The sequence below is a fragment of the Ochotona princeps genome, chromosome 28 (assembly GCF_030435755.1).
Source record: "Ochotona princeps isolate mOchPri1 chromosome 28, mOchPri1.hap1, whole genome shotgun sequence".
NCBI classification, from domain to species: Eukaryota; Metazoa; Chordata; class Mammalia; order Lagomorpha; family Ochotonidae; genus Ochotona; species Ochotona princeps.
Genome location: NC_080859.1, coordinates 2910808 through 2928509, shown reverse-complemented (window position 1 = coordinate 2928509; position 17702 = coordinate 2910808). Strand labels below are relative to the sequence as shown.

The following is a 17702-nucleotide window of genomic DNA, read 5'->3' as shown; positions in this document are numbered from 1 at the left end:
ACCTGGCCGAGGCTAGGGAAGAAACAGGAGAAGGTGGGAAGGTGCGAGGAGGAGGCGACAAACCGAGGGAAGGAAAGCAGCCTCGATGTAAATGCTGAGAGCAAAGACCAGAGAGGAGAGTTCAGGGGAGAAATTAAGAAAAGTGGGAGTGGTCAAGCATGGAGGAAGTTCTAAATAAATGATTTTTCTTGTTTAGTAACCAGAAGAAAAACATTAGAATGCTTGAAAGCCTTTGTGACTCATCTTGTTTTCTTGGGCTAGGTAATTGACACTATGTAGAGAGAAGACGCTTCCTTGGTTGTACTGTATTGATATGAGCTGTTCCCCAACGAGTATTGTTCATCTGCACTTGAGGAGAATGGTTCATGAAGATAATAATTTACAGGAAGCTTGGTACTGCAGCTGTGAACTTATGGGTATTGCAAACATTGCTTTTTCTTGACTGTAGAAACCTTGTCAGGGATAAGAAAGTCTGGAGAAGTAGGTAAGACATTCCGGCATCTCCGGCACAGCTGTTTTTTCAGTGAGGGGTGTGGTTTAGCTTCACAGCAAAGTAAGCGCAAGGGGTAGAGATTTCCGGTACTCCTCCTGCGCCCACCCGGGCGGGCCTCCCTTGTTGTCAGTGGTTGATGAGCCTGCGTGCTCCAGGTTAGGCGTCCCTCGTGGTGGTGCACATTCTGGGGTTTGGGCAAAGTGTCCAGTGCAGAAGCGCACAACACCGCTGCTCACTCGCTCTGCCTCTCTCACCCTTTACTCCTAAAACACCAGTCTTTTTACTCTCTCTGCAGCTTCAACTTTTCCAGAACGTGCCAAAGTCAGAATCGTCTCATTTGTAGTTTTTTCAGGCTGGCTTTCCATAGTGTGATAGGCTCATTTCTTTCTTAGCCTCAAATATATCTTACCATTTGGATTCACCTGCATTTATCTCTCTTTTCAACAGGATGAGGATGATCATGGCGGTTTCCAAGGACTGGCAGTTATGTATAAAGCTACTGTACGCGTTGGTGTACGGCCTCTTGTCTGTGCATAGATTTGCCTTCCATTTGGGCTAATACATAAAGTGCCATCGCTGGTTTGCATGGAGGACGTGTCCAGCTCTGTAAGCAGCAGCCAGGCTTTGCCAGAGTGGCAGGATGACTTTGCATTTCCACCTGCAGTGGGGGTTGTCAGTGTTCATTTTAATTAATTTGTAACTTTGTATTCTAGGTGCTCCCATCATTCCATGCACACAAATGCAGTGTGGCTGCTGTGAGATAATTTTATTTTATGGTACAGTTCTACAAACTCTGGGGTTTACCCTCCTCCCTCTATGCTCAATATGACAATACAGTAGCAACTTTCTTGCTATCATCTTGGTTTCTTAGTGCTGCATGTTACTCTGCCTTTAACAGTGCAGTAATTTTCAGTGGTTTTGCCAAAGTCTTTCACACACCTGGAAGTCATTTTAGTATATTTGCCTTTGTACCTGGAAAACTTTCTTTAACTGGGAAAGTGGCTACTTCACTTTACTTAAAGCTACTTTCTAGCCACGCAGGTGTGGCTGCACTTAGCTGTGAAAGCCATGGTTTGGGCAACATTGTAATCACTTTGTCTCTGGGCCTGAGGCATGTCCCATGGGTCTCTATTGAGTGCTCTTGGTAAGGTCCTCGCACTGTGTGTGGTCCATAGCTCTTGGCCTGTTTGGTGCAATTTCCCCCAACCTGTGCCCAAAGGGAGCCCGGTGCAGGCTATTGGGATCTCCTTTTCCTCAGTGGCTCCCTTTGACTGGCATCAGCCTCACATTTCCTGCTCCCCAAGCCTCTTCCACTCTCCATCTCATTCCAACTCCAGAGGCTGCTGTTCTGTGTTGGCGTTTCCTGTCTGTGTCCCTGGGTGCGCCTGGAGGCAGGGGCCCAGAAGGACAGGACTCCACTCCACTCACACACTCCCCTTCCTCAGGAGCCTGTGCTGCCTGCCCTGGTGCCTGCTGCCGCCCGTGTAGTAGAACCAGTGTTTTCGTTGTCTCCAGCTCCATGGTATGAAGTGAAGGGTGATGTTAATTTTGATGTGGAAACATGGAGAGGGAGAGGGTGGGAAGATGTCCAGGGCTAGTCACTGGTGTTCTTGGTGGGAGGACCATGCACTCTTGGCAGCCATAGTGCAAGCACAGAGTGAAGGCTGTGACCTGAGTCTCTTGGAAGTGGGTGCCTGATTGTCAAGGGCAGCCTCCACACTGGGTTTAACTCCGTGCTATCAGGCGCATCTGGGACAGTGCTGCTGCCATCTGCAGTTGAGCTCCAAGATGGGCTGGAAAAGTTTACTCCACCAGTGAATGACTATATTTCTACCAACAGTTGATTTAAATTTTTATTCCTGTTCATGTTGTTAGCCTTTTTGGTTTGCCCAAGTTGAGTGTGATCATTTTAATTTTGAACGTGCTTGTTTGTATAAGAATATGAGTTCTGTTTCTGAACACAGCAAATCAACCCACCCCCCAGTACTTTTCAGTTTCCATCAGTGCCACATCAGTCAAGTAGCAGTCGAGTCCCTGAACTGGCGGATCTTCCGTCGCGGTCCCTCTGCTCACTAACGGTGTTGTCCTTTTCTCAGATCGCTCATGTTCATTTAGTGGCCTCAGCGTTGGTGTGTATGCTATGTACCAACTTCTCCAACCCCGGCTTTGAGAAAATAGATTGATGTTTAAGACAAAATCTGGGTGCTAGTGTGACTGTGTGGCTTCCTAGTCTTTGTCAGTATAAATCTGTTTTGTAGCTTCGCTGTTACTGATGGGCAGCTTCCCAAAGGCCACGCTGGGAACAGACGTCTCATCCTTCACACCTCCTTGGCACTCGGGTGTGAACCCGTGGAACCCGTGGAACCCGTGGAACCCGTGATCAGGCTGGTCTGCTTTCATGGCCAGGAACTTCTCTTAGTGGCTGCCCGGGGCTCCTGGTACTGCTTTACTGTGTCACTCACCCGGTGATCTTTGCTATTCGGTCATCTGGGAGTCATGGTGGGACACTGGTCGTGTGCTGGGTCAGTCCTGGAGTTGCACAGTGGCTGAGGCATAAGCCAAGTCTCTGAGATCCCCCTGACTGTCAGGATCTGCTTCTTGATTCTGCATCTCCAAGGCTCCTGTGCTGGTGGGGTGTGGAAATCAAATACAGGCGTCTGGCCACAGGGAACTCGGTGGTATTAAGTGGCCAGTCTGTTTGGAGAAACTCCCCTCGAGGCCCTCCTAGGCTTCCATCACTGACTCCTTAATCTTGTTTTATTTCCTCTTACAAGGAAATAGGAAGGAACTTGTGCTCTTTGACAATCTTTGACAATAACAACACATTAAAAACTACCTCCCACAATTAAATAGGGCATTTTTTCTTCTTTTTTTAAAAAATCAATATGGAAAGGAATGGGTAGGGGAAGCAGGGAAGCAAAGGAAGTGGAGTTCCTTGCCTGTGGAATCTGTTCTCTTTATATTAATTTTTTGTTTAAAGGGGCTGACACTGTGGCATAGTAGGCTAAGCTTCTACGTGTGGTGCAGGCATCCCATATTAGTACCGGTTTATGACCTGGCTGCTCCACTTCTGATCAGTTTCCTCTTTGTGGCCTAGGAAGACAGCATAGAATGACCCAAGTTCTTGGGCCCTTGCACCCATGTGGGAAACCCTGAGGAGACTCCTGACTCCTGGCTTCAGCTCTGCTTAATTCAGGCCACTGTGGCCATTTGGAGAGTGAGCCCAGCAAATGGAGAATCTTTCACTCTCTGTTTCTCCTTCTCTGTGCAACTTTGTCTTTCAAATAAAAATAAAATGTTAAAGAGAGAGAGAGAAGACCCCTATGGGTGCTAGCTGGTGCCCCAGTGCTCCACCTCTGATTCGGCTCCTTGCTAACAGCTTGGTCTAAGGAGCAGAAGATGGCCCAGATTTGGGCCCCTGCCGGGCTTGTGGGGGACCTGAATGTAGCTCCTGGCTTCCGACTGGCTCAAGTGCTTATCATTTGGGGACTTAAACTATCTCCCTTCCCCCACAGCTATTTCAAAATAATTAAGTCTTTTTAAAAGATTTATCATTATATATATTTTTTAATTTGGAAAGGCAGATTTACAGAGAGAAGGAGAGACACAGGGAAAGATCTTCCATCTGCTGGTTCACTCCCCAAGTGGTTGTAGTAGCCAGAGCTGAGCCAATCCAAAGCCAGAAGTCAGGAACTTCTTCCAGGTTTCCCATGTGGGTACAGGGTCCCAAGGCTTTGGGATGTCCTCCACTGCTTTCCCAGGTCACAAGCAGGGAGCTGGATGGCAGCTGGGACAGAAACCGGCACCCTATGGGATCCTGGCACTTGCAAGGTGAGGGTTTTCATTGAGCCAATGAGCTGCCCTAAACCTCCCCCCAACTTTTTTTTTTTTTGTAACCTACTATTTGTAATAGAGCTTGGGAATCCGTGTAAAGAGTGGTGTTGTGACAGTCAACATCTGGGCTGTGAAGCAGTTTGGGTTTTTATTGACACCCCAGATGGTAGGGATAAGTGGCCGTGTGGTATCCTGAAGTGGGAATCCATAGGAGGAATCCTAGGCCTCTCTCCCTTGAAGGAAGAAACCAGAGAATTCTCTTGGGCTTAGGCGAGTCGTTGGTTGACTGAAAAATATTTTCGGTGCTGTAGATGCAGAGAAAAACCCAGACAGAGTACATTGTGGTAGCTTGATTTCAGGAAGACTCAGGCACAACCATCAACCTATCCCAGCTCTCTTCTGCCTTTGCACAGTGAAATCAACAAGATTTTGAAGTTCCAAATGAGACCCCGTTAATTTCCAGACTTTATGTTTATTTGGATGTTTTTCTTCTACCTTGCTGAGTGGGTTAAAAAATGTGAAAAATCCAGCTGAGCCTGCAGTTCTTGCTGATGTTTGCATGATGGGATGTTTTGCCGCAGAAAATGGCTATTCCTTCCTGCTTTTCAGTTTCAACACCCTATCATTTTGTAATTTTGAAAGGCTAGCTTGCCAAAGTCAGGGTCCTTTGTAGGTGTTGAGCAGATACGAGGTAGTATGGGTAGGGTCATGGTTGCAACCTGCTATTGGTTCTTGAAGTTTGGTTGTAAAGGCACTTAACTTAATGATGTTTATGCGTAATTTGTGGCTCTGTCTGCCTCACAAGAACACATACTGTGAGGTGCAACTGGTGTGTTGCTCATAAGTGGTACTTTTTATGGTATAATCTTCTGAAAATTTTTATAAATATTAAACCATTATTGTTAAAATTAACATGTATAATGTGAAGAAAACTCTTGATCAATCCTATGGTGAAACCTAATGTCCACTTTAACTAATTAAGTCACCTCCACTTGAATTATTTAAGTTTGAATAAAATGAAAATAAAATTTTAATTCAGCCCATTTTCATTAGCCAACATTTATGAAATAATGCTTTTCTAAATAGCTGAGTATTTTTTTTAAAGATTTATTATTATTGGAAAGCCGGATATACACAGAGGAGGAGAGACAGAGAGGAAGATCTTCCATCCGATGTTTCACTCCCCAAGTGAGCCGCAACAGGCCGGTGCACGCCGATCCGATGCCGGGAACCAGGAACCTCTTCCGGGTCTCCCACGCGGGTGCAGGGTCCCAAAGCTTTGGGCCGTCCTCAACTGCTTTCCCAGGCCACAAGCAGGGAGCTGGATGGGAAGTGGAGCTGCTGGGATTAGAACCGGCGCCCATATGGGATCCCGGGGCCTTCAAGGCGAGGACTTTAGCCGCTAGGCCACACCGCCGGGCCCAAAATGGTTTCATTTTAAGTGTAAACCTGGAGATTGTAGAACTACGAGAAGAAAACATGGGAAAAGATTGCAACCTTAGTTTTTTTCTTAAAGATTTATTTATTTATTTATTTTATTACAAAGTCAGATATATATAGAGGAGGAGAGACAGGAAAATCTTCCTTCTGATGATTCACACCCCAAGTGACTGCAACAGCTGGAGCTGAGCCAGTCTAAAGCCAGGAGCCAGGAGCCTTTTTCAGGTCTCCCACATGGGTACAGGGTCCCAAGGCTTTGGGCCGTCCTCGACTGCTTTTCCAGGCCACAAGCAGAGAGCTGTATAGGAAATGGGGCCACTGGGATTACAGCTGGCACCCTTATGGGATCCCGGATCGTTCAAGGTGAGGGCTTTAGCTGCAAGGCCACCATGCCGGGCCCATAACCTTAGTTTTTATTGAAGTTCTGTAGTTGAAAGTCAGAGAACCAGAGACCTTCTGTTTGCTGATTTGCCTCTCAAACGTCTGCAGCAGCCAGGGTTAGACCAGGCCAAAGCCAGGAGCCCGGAATTCGATCTGGGTCTCCTACCTGGCCGCCAAGAGTTCAAGCCTCGTAGGGCATACATTAACAGGAAGCTGCGTCAGAAGTCAAGTGGCCAGGACTCTAACCAGGCACCCGGCTAGGGACGCAGGTGCTCCCAACAGTAACTAAACCACTGCGTCAAATGCCCACCAGATCCATGACCTCAGCTTTAGCAGTGCTTTCATGATGGTGACCCCAGGAGCACAGACAACAAAAAATAGGCAAATGGGATGATATGAAACCAGCACGCTTCTGTTGAGCAAAGGAAACAATCAACAGAAAGAAATGGCCATCTGTAGAATGGGAAGAAAGCATTTGCAATCAAATGTCTGGTGAAGAGTAAATATTCCAAACATATTAGGAACTCAGCTCAGTAAAAGGAAGGCAATCTAATTGAAAAGTTCTTGACTTCATTAACATTCTTAGAAAATATATCTTTTCCCATCACTTAGGTATATGACAATCAGATATTTAGATTACCAGTTTTTACTACTGTAAGCTTTGTTATGTAAAATATAAAAATCATTTGGAGGAATTGTGACTACTATTTACAGTATGTTAGGATAAACATGCGGTGTGTCAAGTCATATAAAATTATTCTCTTTATTTGCTTGTTTATTTTTTCAAGTTAGTAATTCAAGTCCAGTGGAAATAGTAACGGGACATAAGAAAAGTCCACAGTCGGAAACTGTTTTCTGACTCCGGGCCCTGGTTGCCTAAGAGAGTTTGCCATGTGACAAACATCCTTGTTTGAACTCCAGTGATCCCACGGGCGTGGGAAGCCCCCGTGTTCCCGGAACACATGCACACAGCCTTCCTGCTGTGCTGGACACAGTCCAGCTGGGGCAGGTGGACAGACTGTTCTGCCCTTCCCCACCCACCTTGTCACCCGCTGTCGTAGTTTCCAGGAGACCTGAACCATTCCCACTTCCAGAGTTTACCATGGGTTCCTTAGTGGAACTTTGGGACACTTTGTATGACTGGGAAGTTGAGTGGTTTTGCTTAGGGAGATTTGCCATGTCTAATGACTCTTCTTATTGGACTTTTCATTTTCATCCTTTGCTCAGTATTTTAAAATTAAGATCTTTGTTCCCATTCTGACAGGCAATCTTATGTGTGTTAGCCTTTTGTCATCTCCTTGATTGTATATCCTATTTTCCCAGTCTTTTATTGCTTTTTAATTTCATTTGATTTCTGGGTGGAGCAGTCTGCTTTTTAACACTGTTCAACACTTTTAGGTACTTTCACTTTTATAAATTTTGATTATCTTCTAATTTTTAATTTGTACATGGGAAAACCATGCTCAGTTCTGTTGGAATCATATGCATGGTGAGGAGTAAGTGTGGTCCCCGCATCCTAACCAGCTGTGACAGGGGATCGAGGGGAGACTGTGGATATGTTCACCTTGGGATGGCCTCGTGTTCTGAGTTCTGGAGCCTGGCTGCTCACGAAGTGCCCAGGAGTGAGGACATCTCACATTTCTGGCTTCGGCTCCATCTTTAGAATGGTTAGTCATGATGCTGGTGTCTCAGTCACTCACCCCCAGTTTAAAATTAGAACAAAATTAGAAAAAAGATGGGTGATTCATGAGTCACTGACATGCTTTTTAGATTGAACTATTTTTTAAAAGATTGATTTGTTTAAAAGAGTTACAGAGAGAGAGAGAGAGAGGAGATCTTTTGATGGTTTACTCCCCAGATGGCCGCCGTGGTGGCTGGAGCCAGGAGTTGCATCTGGGTCTCCCAAGTGAGTGGCAGAGGTCCAAATACTTTCACTGTCTTCCATTGCTTTTCCCAGGCCATCAGCAGGGAGCTGGTTCTCAAGTAGAGCAGCTGGGATATGAATTGATACCCATATGGGGTGCTGTTGTTGCAGGTGAAGCTTTACCCAGTAAGCCATAATGCTGACCCCAAACAGTTTTTTTCCAAAGGGGAAAAAAAAAAGCTGAGTCTCCTTTTTGCAACCTATTCTTAACTGCAACCTACTCTTAATTTTCTTCTTTGTATTTAGATGGTATTGTGAATTGCTGTGGTTACATAACCACTGTATATCTTATCAACTGTGTTTAAACTTCACAAAGATCATTAAAAACAATAAAAACTGTGCATTGAATAAATAGCTGTGTATTCAATCTTTGTCTTTAAATTTTGAACTCAGGTTCTGGCTTTCTTACATTTGGCAACATCATGTCTCTGGGTAAACGACCTCGCTGGGATCCAGCCTGCCCCGATGCTTGCGCTCCTGACCAGCAGGTGCCCAGAGGGGGCTGGGAACGGCTGCTGGAGGAAGACTGAGTGGGAAGAGGGTCCTTCCACTGACAACACACTCAGGGATGGGCCGGACTTCCACTGGGAGTGGGGAGACGTTTTCTGGAGGGAACAGCCCATGACCCTCAGGTGTGGCAGAGTAGAAGAGTCAAGGGGCCCCTGGGAAGTTCCACTGCGGTGGGTGAGGTTGGGAGAAGTCTGTAAAATTGCATCCGCACACTCAGTTGCAGTGACACACTCTTTATGCATGTACAGCTTTTAATAGACGTCCACTGACACGGTGTTCAGGGGCTAAAACATTATGTTCCTGTTGACCACTGGGACAATTTTGGAAGGGGGCAAGAAGTGGTTGGACAGAGGCACTCAATTTTTGCAGGCTTTCTCTTTTCCTGGAAGATGCACAGTATGTATTCATGAAAATCAAGAAAATACTCACTTGTGCACATGCCATCAATCTTGAACAATCAAAAATTTGATTGGCAAGAGAAGTGGCTCTGCTCTACAGAGCTGTGATTATTGTTACACTGTATTGTTTACTGTAAACCTGGTTCAATATTGGTAAATACAGTGTGGCAGAAACTGAACTGTTGTGAGCTATCTGGGCATGGGTCCAAGATATCATTAAAAATACTGCCTCAGACTAATTTGGGTGTATGAATAATATTTTGTTAACAGCTCAACTGAAATTGAGCCACATGGTGTGGCTTAGAAATTCTTAATCCACGAGATAATGAGAGCCATTTTAACTGTACGCCACACATTCGGTATTTTACATTTGAGTGATAAATTGATATGTAATTTTGTCTTAACCTTTAAACTGTAAGCACCCATGTGTTTAATAGGATCTGATGTCTTTAGAGTTCGTGTAATGCTGTAGTTTTCTGTGAAACTGACTAGATTGTTAATTGACTCAGCAATCATCTCTATATAATGACAGGTTGCCAAACCAGTATGAACATGGTTATTCAGCACCAGTTTTGGCACAAGGTTCAAAAGACAGACGTTCACTAAAAGGGTTGAAGAACAAGAGGCTACAGGGAAAGGTCCAATAGCTGAATTGACTTCTTCTATTGATGGAGATAATAATTAGTCTCAAAATAGATGAATATTACCAGTGTTTGATTATTAATTGCACTAAATGTGACAAAGGAAATAAAGTTATGATTAAATGAGGTGAGTCAAGAAAAAAATCCCTCTTTAGATTTTTTTGCAAAGAAAATACTTTTGTAAATGTGCTATGCATTTTTTTAAAAGATTTATTTCCTTTATTTGAAAGGCAGAATTAGAGAGCCTAAGAGACAAGAGATTTTCCATGTGCTAGTTCACTCTACAGAATAGTCTGGGCTAGCCCAAGCCAGCCAGGAGTTTCATCCGGATTTCCCAGTGGAGTGGCAGGTGCCCAAAGATTTGGACCACCTTCGGATGCTTTTACCGGATCATTAGCTGGGTTGGAAGTGGAGCAGGTTGAACTGTAAGGATGCTGGTATTAAAACTAGTAGCTTAACTTGCTGCACCACAATGCCAACCCCTCCATGTACTGTTTAGGTAGTTTAAGTTGTTTCTGAATATTCATGTGTAAATTTGTAATTGAAAGGGTATGGGGGAGTTAATTTCTGTCATTTTTAGTGTTTAGAATATTTTTGCGCAGGAGGAACAGTCTATTATTTAAATAATGAATTTCATATATTGCTTTTCTCAACAAGTGTTTTGTTTGTTTTCCAGGTTAGCACTCTACGTATATGAATATCTGCTCCATGTAGGAGCTCAGAAATCAGCCCAAACATTTTTGTCAGAGGTATGTTTTATATATTTTATGCATTTCCTTCTGAGGTTTTGTATAAATGGGCGGGAACCCTGATTATTGTCTTCAGTGTGCATGATGCCGTGGCTCAGTATCTTCGGTATCCCCAAACATGCGAGTCAGTAGCCAACTTTCTAGAAGCTTCCTTCCCCTCTTCTCCAGGCAAAGTTGTCTCAGTGTGGCAACAATAATGTGTTGCTGGTTCATTCCCAAACTGGAGCTGAGCCGGCGAGAAGCCAGGAGGCAGGAGCTTCCTCCAGGTCTCCCAAGGGGGTACAGGGTCCCTAGGACTTGGACCATCCTCTACTGCTTTCCAGACCAAAAGCAGGGATCTGGGTCGGAAGTGGAGCAGCAGGACATGAACTGGTGCCCACATGGAAAGATGGTGCCACACAAGGAGGCTCAGTTTACTGTGCCATGGCGCAGGCCCCCAGGGGAGCCATTCTGATACTCTTATTTAAAGTTTTTGTTTCTCTTTCTGAAAGTCTTTTCTACACTGGTGCTTTTGATTCTCCAGTTTATATTGTCTTGATAAGAATGATGAGATTATTGAGCCCTGTGCTAATTCAATTAAGAAATGCAAGGTGCACATTAAATTAAAAAAAAAAAAAAACACCAGTGAACCAAAAAAAATCATTCTTGATTTTCAAATTATGATAACATTGAAATGCAAGCATTTTTGATACATTGAAATTAATTCTTAATTATTAACTCACCTTGTTTTTTATTTTCTACTGTGTTCAAAATACACAAGCATAGCAGTGACTCACGGGGGGCCTGTTGGCAATGCTGCTCACTGTCATCTTGTCACCAGGGCTCTGACTAGGTCAGTGATGCTGCAAGCAGCCCTGGCCCACCGCACTCTCCTTGGGTGTAGCAGAGGAAACAGAGTCCCTGTTCCCCAGAAATGTAAGGAAAAGCACACACGGCCCCAGTCCTACTTTCAGTTTGTTAGTGTGTGTGAATTGATAGAGCGTATTCATGAATAAGGCATTTTAGAGGCTTGGTCAGAGCACAGGTAAATGGACAATATGATGACAGTTGGATTTCAAAAATTTACTGAAACCAGCCCCGAGTTTCCCTGCATGTCTTCTGTCCTTAGGTCATTCTTTAGACTTTGAGTTAAACCTGACCTTCCTGAGTCCTTTCTGATCTAGTGGAAGTGATTGATGTTGTTAAAGGCTGTATTCTTCACCACTAAGGACTTAAGCAGGCTCTGGGCTCTGGAAGTTTTATTTTAGTGGAGTTGAGAACCTGATGCCACAGATGTACTGATCTCCTGTATCAACAGACATTCTCAGTGGACTCAACCTGTAGAATCCTCTGCGGGTTCCCCAGATTGTTTGTTTCTTTTCAAGACATTTATTTGAAAGGCAGAGTTACAGAAGGAGAGGGAGGGAGAGAAACAAAAAGAGAGAGAGGGGGAGAGAGAGAGAGAGATCTTTAATCTGTTGGTTCAACTCCCAGAGGGCTGCACGGGCCAGGGGCTGAACTGGAGCAAATCAAAGCCAGCACCAGGTGCTTCTTCTAACACGGGTTGTAGTTGGGTATTCTTTTGCTTTCTGTGGAGCGAGGAGCCCTGGGTTAGTAGTGGAACAGCTGGGACATGAATTGATGCTCTCAAGGGACCCCGGCAATGTAGGCAGTGACTTAGCTCACTGAGCCACAACTCTGGCTCCAGCAAGACTGTATTTTCTTGTTGACATTATAAAACACGAGACACAGATGCTACTAAATGTCACCAAGAAAGAAAAACTGCTGCTTATGTAGAAGAATTCAGGTGTTGGGACTCGCGTGGATGACGTGAACTGAGCAGGTACCTAGCTTCTCAAAGGCTCTGAGCTCAATGGGAAACAAACACACAGAGTTTCCCGAGCAATTTGGTAGAAATGCATTCTCATTGACAATTTCAGACATTTTGACAAGGGTTTATCACGACTCTATTTCCTCCTGCTGTATTTGAAATACAGAACTGAGAATGTCTCAGCATTGTCAGTCTGGCTACATTTCACAAAGAGAAGGATGCTGCAGACAAACCATTGTCACCAACGAGGCACAGAGTGTCTGCATTCTGGAGGCGTGTGTGTGCACCTCTCAGAATCATTCATTGGTTTATAGGCAGCCAGACTCTGCAAAGTCCATTCTCACCACCTAGGTCATCAGCAGAGGGGAGTGTCCTCCAGTAATTGTGGTAGAAGTTTTCCAAGAGGTTAAAGAGTAAGTTAGAGTTCTTGGGATTTGCATGAGTAGGTTTCTTAAATATTATCTAGTAAAAGAAGGAAGGCAAAGTAATCCATTTTTCTGGAAGGTCACGAATGTACAACGATCCTTTGTATTTTGTGGGTACCTGTTTATGAATGTAAATTTCAGAAAATTTCAGGAAGAATGTGTGTAACAGTGTAGTTTGTCTTGGGGCATGGTGTTGTTGAAGAGACCAAAAGTAATTTCATTCTTCGTTGTAGGATTTTTAAAACAAGGGACAAATATATTATTTGTATAATCAGTTAAAATAAAAATTTAGAGGCGATCTCTTCGGTTACCTGAATTTTAAGGTAGAAGCCGGGAGGTAGACTTGTAATGGGTCGTGACTCAGTGTGTCCCCTTGAGTTCCTGATGGTTCCGGTGGGTTCTGCGCAGTAGCTTGCTGTCTACTGCCTCGTGCTGTGAGTTGCTGCCCCAGCTCCTGTCCCTGGGCATTCCGCAGCCATGTATCCCAGCTGGCTGTCGTCTCCTGCCTCCGCTACCTGACCAGCTCGGCAGTGGCTTTCCTGAGGAAAGCTGCCTCCTGACTTCTACTGCCTTCTAGGTTCCTGCTGCCTGGGTTGGGGGAGATTAAAACCACCCGCGTGGCATGCCAGGAAGACAAGTGGGGGCTTGGTGTTCTTGACAGGGCCTTTGACAAAGGGATGCCAGTACCTCAGGCTGAGGATTAGTTTGCTAATCCAGTATGCAGCCCCAGTTCATGCTTTCCATAAATGAGTAGAGTCCAGGGACTGCCACGTTGTTGTAGCAAGCTAATACTCTGACTGTAGTGCCAACATCCTGTACGGTTGTCAGTTTATGTCCCAGCTGCTCCACCTTTGACCCAGCTCCCTGCTAATATCCTGGGAAAGCGTCTGAGGAATACCAGGTCCTTTACCCATGTGGGAGACCCAGGAGAAGCTCCTGGCCACTAGCTTTAGGTCAACCCAGCTATGGCTACTAAGGCCATTTGGGGAGTGAACCAGCAGACAGAAGATCTTTCTCTCATTCTCTCCCTACTTTCTTTGTAGTTCTAATTTTCACGCAAAATAAATTTTGAAAAAAAAAAGTGGAGTTAGAGCTGTGGGCAGATTGGAGGCAGTGATGTCGGTCACTGTGGACGCGCATTCCCGGCAGGGCCATCTTTTTTGGGAAGAACTGTAGTGGTTGTTCTTCAAGTGTTGTTCCTCCAGCTGCAGTAAAGGGCGGCCTTTGAGCCATCTACTGAGCCAAGGACCACCATTCTGACTGCTGGGCCACAGACCTGTCTGTAGAGTGGGAAAGATGAGAGCCCTGTCCCCTGTGGCACAGATGGAGGGAGGATGTGTGCAAAGTGGTTTGAGTTTCTCTGAGGGCAAGTGAGATGTGACATGGTATAATCCGTGCCTGGGGTAGCTTCAGGCTTCCTCTCTGTCTAAGCCACACAAGCAGGTCCCTGGAGCACGCTGCCTGCTAGGGTAGCTAGTCATTGGCAGAGAAGCATCAACATGCAGGGGGAGACGCTCAGGAATGGACCTGGTGCTGTGGGATGGGTCGGCGGGGAGCTGGGAGGTGTGGGGGTGGGCCAGAACGCCATCCTGCTGTCTGGCACCCTTCAGCATGCAGCCTGCTGCCTCCGGGGGCCAGAGCGCCATCCTGCTGTCTGGCACCCTTCGGCATGCAGCCTGCTGCCTCCGGGGGCCAGAGCGCCATCCTGCTGTCTGGCACCCTTCGGCATGCAGCCTGCCGCCTCCGGAAACCATCTTGCACTCTTCTTTGCCTTGAGAGCAGCAGTGCATTCTCCAGGTTGCCTTCGTTTCCTGCAGCGTGAAGTCAGGGTGCACAGAGATGCGCCCTGAAGACCCTGCTGCTCCCAGGGGCGCATGTGTGCAGTGGTAGAGGGCATCAGTGGTTGTACTGCACGCCCAGGTTCTCTTCCAGGAACTCACCGCCAGGGGAGTGGCAACAGGAGAGATGGAGCCGCTGACTTTTGACCACATCTTAGCTGTAGTAGAAGCTTATGCCTTTAAGTACTCTTCCTTATTACGAGCCAAAATGATAGAATATTGCTCAATCAAAGATGGAATATACACAAGTTATTTGTGTTACTACTTAGGCCTGCCCAAGTTAGGAGCTGGCTCACATTTATGTAACACATTTCTTGTGTTATTCGTATTTAGTTTAAGTTCAAGCTCATCAGCTCCTGGGATTTTTTTCCTTTTATTTATTTTTTAATGACACATACTTCTAATTTCCAGAAAATTTACTTTATTGAGAACAATTTTCTTGTCTACCTCAAGTTCCCATTGATTTATATTTTATGGACTTAAGAACTCCAACATATGCAACCAGCTTCAATGACTGTAATGGCACTTAAGTTTTCCCATCTCTTCATTTAAGAAGTATTTTTTTCTCTTTTGCATTTTCACATTTAGTGATGCTTTCAAAGCTCCTGTGTGAGACCTTAAAAATTTTTTTTTTAAAAAATCCTTTTGGAACAAGGAAAACTAATTTTTCTCTGGGAGATGATGGAAGAAGTCCTTGAATTTTTTTGAAATCAATATTTCTCATTGGTTACTCCTTGGAGTGTTAAGGGTCTGTGGGCGAGCTTTTACTGGCTAGGGGTATTGATTAAAAATTTATTTTTGCATTTTTCTGTAAAAAATTTTTTTTGTAAAGACATAATTAGCATAATTTTAAATGACTCTGCATTCACAAGCTTAATTTTGTTGCTTAAGTCCCAAAAGCAAGGTCTGTACTTGGACTCCAAGCTTGTGTTCAAGGCCTTATTTGGGTCACTTCACTGTTTGCCTGATCTGTGTGTCCTTAACTGCGCTCTTCCCGCCAGTGCAAACAACCTGCTTGTTCGTTTATGGCCTAAAGAGTCATCTCCCCAAAGGAATGGATTTTTATATTTTATATTCACTGTTGTTCAGGGTGCCATATAAATACTCAGATTGCCGATTTCTCAGTTTACTTTCTTTTTTTTATTATTAATTATTTTGCATTATGTGACAGTTTCATAGGCTCTGGGAATCCCCCCGCCCCTCCCCCACCCCTCTCCCCTGGTGGATTCCTCCACCTTGATGCAGTATTACAGTTCAAATTCAATCAAGATTCTTTCCTTGCAAACGTATACCAAGTATAGAGTCCAGCTACTTATTGTCCAGATGGGTTGAACAGTTTCTTGGGGAGACCATTTCTGGTCCGAAGTTAGAGCTGGTAGAATATCATCTCAGTCAATTAAGAGTCCCAATATAACATCAACAGCAATTTGCAACCTTATGGAATTGACATGGTTTTGAGTAACCAGTGTGTTACAAAAAAAAAAAAAAAAAGCAAGTTCTTAACCACAACCTATGATTAGCTCATTGACATTTCAATTTTAGTTTATATACAGGACCGGCTGCTATATACCTTAAAATGGCTATAAGGTACCATTCAGCTGTCTCGTGTCTATTTCATTTTTGTATTTAGCCACTTGTTGTGTTGAAGTATAATTTTGCTGATCTTGGCAGATTTTAGGATAATCTAGACTGGCTTGTAACTCTAACAAGACATTTGTCGACAATTAAGGTGCAGAACATTTTTTTGGGAGGGGGGTGTAGGAAAATCCTCAACACCATAGTGAGGAGTGGCTAATCTTTGTGTCCCACCCAGCGAGGCATGAGCCATCCATGCCAGCTCTTTCCTGTCAGATTCCAAGCTCTACTTTTTGTTGTTTGTCTATTTATTTTAGGTTTTTTTAGTTTGTATGATTGTTTGTTTGCTATGAGGGGTTTTCGGAGCGATTCCGATGGTCATTGCGAGGGAGGGTGGGGGTCCAGAGGTGGAGCCAGGCTCGGACCAGAGACAGCTCTCCTCCCTGGTCCCGAAGGACGTTTATTGTTCTTCTGTTTCTGCGGACCACTCAGGGCTTCTCTCAGTTTACTTTCTAAAAAGTGTTTGGTCAGAATTGTTGATCCTCAAGGGACAGCAATCTCATTTAAAGCTGGCATGACAGTTAGGTCCTCAGGTGACATCAACATCACTCCAGGCCTCATTGGTCCCCTCCCTCCAATCAAGAATTTGTTCCGAAAATTAATCCTTCAGGTTTAGCTCATAATCCACATAGAGCCCAATCTCTGTCCAGTTCTGGACCAGTGGTGACACCCAGTGTTCAGAGTGGTGTCCGCAGTGGCGACTTTGGTGTGCTAGAAGGTCCCGAGGTGCCTTCTGTTGTAAAATTAAACTGAAAAAGGGAAGAGTTCAAAAGTTAAGTTCTCTTTAGCGTGATTTTTTAAATAGTCATCTGAATTTGGTCTGTATGGGTTAGTTACAAACACTGCTAATTCCTAAATGATTTTAATCAAATGGAAGCTCATTTTTCCTGTTTAAATAAGTAATGTACTTTTCCCATTTTAAATGATGAACAACACTGCCCTAGTTCCAACTCTGGTTATTCTTTTTTCTGGTTGTATGTATAACTTCCATGAAGGTGTTTTGCACTTTTCTGATTAGTAAGCTAAAACTGTTTGGCACATCCGTGAATCCTTGAATGTTTACATCTGGAATTGTTGGTACAATGATGACAAAATACATTTTCAGGAGAGTGTTCCTTTAGGCAAAGGAAAGGTGGAAGCTAGCGGTTATCCCACTCTTGACACTTTGTATCACTCTTTGAAGGCAGTTTAAGGCACTCACAGCAACACTATGGGATTATTGGGCACATTTTACAGATATTTAGGACACTGAAGTGCAGAAGATCTAAATGACTTTACTCAGTTTCCAATGCTGGAATGCACTAAACTTGAAATCTATGCCCGTGCTTTATTTCGTGTAAAAGGAATAGGCTTTCACCGTTCTTCCTGTCCGAGGGGCTGGGCCATGGTGACGTGCTACTCAGGAGCCACACGCACTGGCTCAGAGCACATGTAGACACCTGCACCCCATGTTCGTCGCAGCACAGTCCACTGTAGCCTACACCATGCCCATCCATGGGTGGACAGATGAAGGAAATGTGGTACACACCAGAGAGTGTGGTGTGATGAATGCCATCCACTTATACCAAGTATGGAATCCCATCATTTGTAACAACATGGGTGGCCCTACAAAATCATTACATTA

The 17702-nt window shown here is 44.6% G+C and overlaps 1 protein-coding gene across 2 annotated transcripts in view; it reads left to right on the top strand.

The window, feature by feature from the left end:
* SSBP2 (single stranded DNA binding protein 2) overlaps nt 1-17702 on the top strand; it is a 198308-nt gene that overhangs the window by 63751 nt on the left and 116855 nt on the right. For both annotated transcript variants that reach the window (XM_058656158.1, XM_058656157.1), the window contains exon 2: nt 10298-10370. In XM_058656158.1, coding sequence (XP_058512141.1) covers nt 10298-10370 — 73 coding nt within the window. The remainder of the gene's footprint in view (nt 1-10297; nt 10371-17702) is intronic.